We start from the raw sequence: 5,571 nt of genomic DNA on the forward strand, positions 1-5,571 counted from the left end.
TTTACCAAATAAGTTAACACAATTAGCTAGTAAAATCAGCTAAAGGTAATCAGCTAACACTTATTTTCCAAACATAACATGTATCTCATAAAAATCTTAGCTCAATCTTCAAAAAAAAAAAAAAAACTAAGCTCAAATTTATTATTTTTCAAGAAATTCTGTTAGTATTAATTTTCCTCAATATATATTTAGAAAAAATAAAATAAACTTAGAATATTTTATTACAGAATAAATTCAAGTTGAAGTTTCTATGAAAGAGGTAAAATTAGACTATTTTTTACAATAACTCAATACCCTTACTCCTTTATTTTTATTGTTCAAAGTCCAAACTTTTAATTTTCAGTTTGATACATTAAACCTCAATCAACTATAATTAGTAATTACACATCAATATATTAATTATTATTAAAAATGATTATGTATATTATATTTGATTAATATGAATTACTCATTCATATACATTTAAAATAATATTTAATATGTCTTACTTAAAGGTATTAAAAAACCTTGTATAATTGACTGTAAAAATTATAATTTAAGCATAACAAAACGAGTCGTGCTCTTTTTTTTTTACCGAGTTTGATATTTATTGTTAGGTATGGTGTGTAGAGATTAAGTATCTGTTTATTTCTATTTTTCGAAACTACTTTTTATTTTTTAATTCTAAATATTAAAAAATATTTAATAAAATTTCGAAATAATTGTTTTTAGTAGAAAAAATCAATGAACTAACATTTATTATCTATCGATAAGCAAATAGCTAAGCCAGTAAATGGCAAATATGAACAGGTGAACGATACATACTCTAAATATTAGAAATTAAGAGGGTATTTGTTTACCTACATATCACCTCATGTTTGTCTTTTCATTTTAAAAGGCGAGTTTTAGATGTTCGATTAAACACCTCCTGTTTGTTATTTACAGTTGAAAAGTAGTTTTTTTTACAAAAGTATAGAATATCTTTTTAGAAGAGCAACAAAAGGCAACCGGCAAACATAAAAGAAACCAGCGAACAGCCAAACCGACCCTAAATGCTCAGAGCATCTTCAACAGCCTCTTAAATTGACTATTAAGTTAAAATTTAAGGGGGGAGAATAAAAAATCAGCTCCAAAAGCCTCTTAGCGGCTCCTCAAATCACTAAGAGCCTCACCATCCTCTCTATTAATAGAGATTATCTCTCTACCTCTTTGTGCCTCCTAACTTCATTTTTTTTATTAATAATTTATTATTGATGTGTCTCTCTCTTCACACTATTGATAATATAACAATAAATAATAATTTTAATAATAAAATAATAGATAAGGGCCCTGTTTGGGAATTAGCTGTTAGCTGTTAGCTGATTACATTAGTTGATTTGACTAGCTGATTTGATTAGCTGTTTGTGTAGACCTGTTTGGTAAAAATTAGCTGATTGATAATAACGGTTTGTGCAAAAAGACGAATAAGGGCATTAATTTTGGCGCAGGAGAAGAGGGAGTCTATCTATTAGGGTTAAAGAAGTCCATTAATTTTAATATTGCAAAATGCTAATCGAAAAAGCTCATTTTAAGAGCTTTTTCTAAATTAGCGTTTTCATCCCAAAACTCTCTCCCAAACCTCTCTCCACCAAACACTCCAATTAGCGGTTTCAGTGGTCAAACCTCTAAAGTTGGTCAAAACCATTTTTTTTATCCTCGCTCTTTACCAAACAGGGCCAAGGAGTGAATATAAAGAGTATTGTTGGAGATTATATATTTTAGTCACTCTTAAACTACTAAGAGTCAATTATTTATATTATTTTTAGACAGTGGACTTCAGATGTGTCGTATCATATTTTTCCTTTTGAAATGTTATTTTTTAATTCTAGTTATCCATAACTAAACTAAAAAGAAATTAATAATTTATTGATATTTATGTTTAAAAAAAATAAAGAATTAGTTTTGAATGTTTATTGGTTAAATAAAAAGAAAGAATAGGCATAGCTGCTTGCTGGTTCTCACCTCTGATACGTCCCATCTTTCCCTCTCTTCTTCTTCTTCTTCTTCTTCTTCTCTCTTCTCTTCCCACGCATTTCCTCTCTTCGCCATAGCCATTTTCTCCTCTTCTCTCTCTTTCAATGAAGCTCAAATACGCTCTCCCTTCCTGATTTCGCACCAAACTTCCTTCGCCATTCCTTCTTCTTCAACATGTTGGATCTTAACCTCTCTGTTCTCTCCCCCGATTCTCTCGACATTCCGGCAGACGGCGAAGATCCCGGGATCACTCTTAACAACCTTTTAGAAACCTCCAATCTTCAAATGGAAAGTTCTGGCAGCTTCAACTCTTCCTCCATCCTCAATGCCGTCGACGACGACTCTTCCTCCAACATTAACGCCGAACCTCCTTTCGGTTACTATTTCAGTATTTTAACTAACAATCATACTGAACCTTCTCATGTTGGTGATGATGACTATAATGCGGATAGAAACTCCGATCAGCGGACTATCCAGCTTTTTCCCGCCGACGGTCAGTCTTCCGATGCTATTATGAGGCAGTGGTTGGATCTCGGATGCAGGGAGCAGCAGAGACCGCAAGTTAGGAAGAGTAGGCGTGGGCCTAGGTCCAGAAGCTCTCAGTATCGAGGAGTTACATTTTACCGTAGAACTGGGAGATGGGAATCACACATTTGGTTAGTTATTATAGTTTGATTTTGATTCGTTACTGCTTGTTTTCGATATAATGCTCTTCTTTTTGTATAGGTTTAATGAAGTAATTCTGGTTTTCGTGTTGTTTTTTTTTTGTCCTCTGCAGGGATTGTGGAAAGCAAGTGTACTTGGGTAAGAATCCATGGATTTCGAATTTTACTTGCTAATTGGAGCATTATTTTTTGTTAATGTGTTTGTTTTTTTATTCTGGCAGGGGGATTTGACACTGCACATGCTGCGGCAAGGTAGTAATCATGGTTATTCCTGTTAAAATCAGAGAAGCGTGCGTTTCATTTTTCAATTTCATCATCTAAATCCATTTCTAATTTCTTGATTCTTAGGGCATATGATCGAGCTGCAATCAAATTCCGTGGTATGGATGCCGATATTAACTTCAATGTGAGTGACTATGCAGAGGATATTAAGCAGGTGATGATTAACTATAGATGCCACTCTTCGATTTGATTTAATCTGTTTGGTAACTCCATTGCTAATCTGTAATCGATTGGATGCCTTACAGATGAGCAATTTTACAAAAGAAGAATTTGTTCATATTCTGCGTCGCCAGAGCACTGGATTCTCAAGAGGAAGCTCAAAATATAGAGGAGTTACGCTGCATAAATGTGGGCGTTGGGAAGCTCGGATGGGGCAATTTCTGGGCAAGAAGTGAGAAATTTCTTACCTAATTTTACATATTAGTGAAAGAAAAATGCTGCTGTAATGATCACAAATTACACAAATTTATACTTTAGAACTTGAAAAATGCAGGATGGTTGTAGTAAGACTATGGAACCTGGGTTTTTATGGGATTGTATTCGTTGCTTGCCTGCAGGTACATCTATCTCGGCCTATTCGACAGTGAGATAGAAGCTGCAAGGTCTGAGTTACATTTATGAAATGGGTTTTCTTATCTTTTAATAGACAAAGTTAATTATATGATTCAATCCTTCTCTAAAGTTAATCAACCATATGCTTATTTTCTTTGGGCAAACAGGGCTTATGATAAAGCTGCAATAAAGTGCAATGGTAGGGAAGCAGTCACCAATTTTGAGCCTAGCACGTACGAAGGTGAAATTATCTCTGAGGTCAACAATGGAGGTAAAATTAATGTTGAAAAGCAGTTGATGTTGACCTCAACTTGGGAATATCTTTATATGAAAAATCTTCTATGACTTGATTGTAAATACAGATGACATTCAAAACCTTGACTTGAACTTGGGAATTGCTCCCCCTGAAACCTCCTATAGCCAGAAGATGAACTTAGACATGGGTGGTTTTCATTATCAGAATAGCTGGGATGGCAGGTCTATTGATAGGGGACCAATGGTAATATTATTGATATCTGATCTCAAAATATGTGTCTGCGTGTTTTGGGGAAAATCTCTGCACTAGAGATTTTTGTTGAGCTGTGTAATTACCTTAACTTTTTAGTCTTTTTTACAGATTCTAAACTCTGCTTCTGCAACATTGGAGCATCCTCCTTTATGGGATGGATTGAATTCCAACTTCTTTCCCTTCTATCAGGTAATTTCCTTAATATAGTATCATTAAGGTAACACTTAAGTCTTTCTGGTTAACCTTTAAATGAAGTCCTTATGGCAATTAAAGGTGTCAAAATGGATTATCCAGTTATAATCTATATATTCCTTGTTAATGCAACAAAAATGAAATGAAACGTTTTGTCTCTATAAATCTTGTTGTTGAATCAGAAGTTGATAGTCTAATTCGGGCATCGTGCCAAGCAATTTCTTTCTCATTTTCATTGTACAATCACTTAATTTTCAGCAATTCTTCAATCACCAAAAGCTAATTTGGCTCTACTAATTTGTCCATTGGTCTATATGGCTATCACAGGAAAGAGCAATAGAGAAGAGAATGGAAGTAGATTCATTGCCAAATTATACATGGCAACCCCAACGTTCTTACAATGGGGCAAATCCACTGCCTTTCTTCTCTACTGCAGCATCATCAGGATTCTCGTCTTCTACACTTACAGCGTCTCCAACAGTCGCCGCGGCGGCCGCGGCTGCCGCGGCTGCCGGTTCATTTTCAAAATTCAACACATCTCCCTTGCATCACCAAAATCACCCATTTCTATTCTAAGGTACATAACAATGAAAAACAGGTAGCCATGGCCCAAAAAATGTTTTGGTTGAACATGGGCAGGCGAATAAAGAAAACGCCAAGAATGGTTATCAGAATGATAGTTTCAGATGCAATTAGGAACACAAGGATTCATTAGATTTAGACATTATCTTTCTTCTAAGAGCTTTCTTTAATTTGATATTGTTGGCATTGTAATGATGTTGGAGTAGAAAGGTAAACCATTAGCTTTGTACTCGGAAGGGAAAAACTTTTGTTATCATTGGAAAATGTACCAAATTGATTTTATTACTATTTTTGTAGTATGTACATGATGTTGACATTTTCTCTTAGTAATTGCCTCACAACCCTTTACATTGAAACGGAAATGAATATGAGGAATGGTATTTTCTTCGTAACATAGCTTTCATATAGAAATAGAAACTGAAATGAATACGAAAAATAAAAATACTACAGTAAGGAATAACTTCTATTTTGTTATAAAAAAAACTCGGTTCCAACTTGGGCCAGTTATAAATAGGAATAACCTCTCAAACGTTATTTGTTATACACTTTTCAAGTCACACCTTTAGAAACTATGTCTCTATATAGTAATAATTATATATTTATATGTATATATATAATTCAATTTAAATTATAAAATATTAAAAAAAACTATTGAAATTATTTATGAGTTGGAAACACAAACTACAAATTAAAATTATAAATATTTAATATTCTCATTATGTTTACATTTTTCTTATAAAACTCTTCCAATTATCTATATATTGAAAATCTAAACTCTAAATATTTAATTTGTTCCAT

General features: G+C 33.3%; 1 protein-coding gene across 1 annotated transcript; it reads left to right on the forward strand.

Moving 5' to 3' along the window:
- The first annotated feature begins 1,962 nt into the window (after positions 1-1,962).
- Positions 1,963-5,099, forward strand: LOC136209130 (APETALA2-like protein 3). Its single transcript, XM_066000510.1, has 10 exons — positions 1,963-2,648; positions 2,771-2,796; positions 2,879-2,909; positions 3,006-3,093; positions 3,185-3,330; positions 3,497-3,541; positions 3,659-3,762; positions 3,854-3,990; positions 4,108-4,188; positions 4,519-5,099. Exons 1-10 carry the CDS (start codon positions 2,167-2,169, stop codon positions 4,765-4,767), a joined length of 1,389 nt encoding a protein of 462 aa, XP_065856582.1. The 5' UTR covers positions 1,963-2,166; the 3' UTR covers positions 4,768-5,099.
- Positions 5,100-5,571: the final 472 nt, after the last annotated feature.

Source organism: Euphorbia lathyris, chromosome 10 (genome assembly GCF_963576675.1).
Source record: "Euphorbia lathyris chromosome 10, ddEupLath1.1, whole genome shotgun sequence".
Taxonomy (NCBI): Eukaryota; Viridiplantae; Streptophyta; class Magnoliopsida; order Malpighiales; family Euphorbiaceae; genus Euphorbia; species Euphorbia lathyris.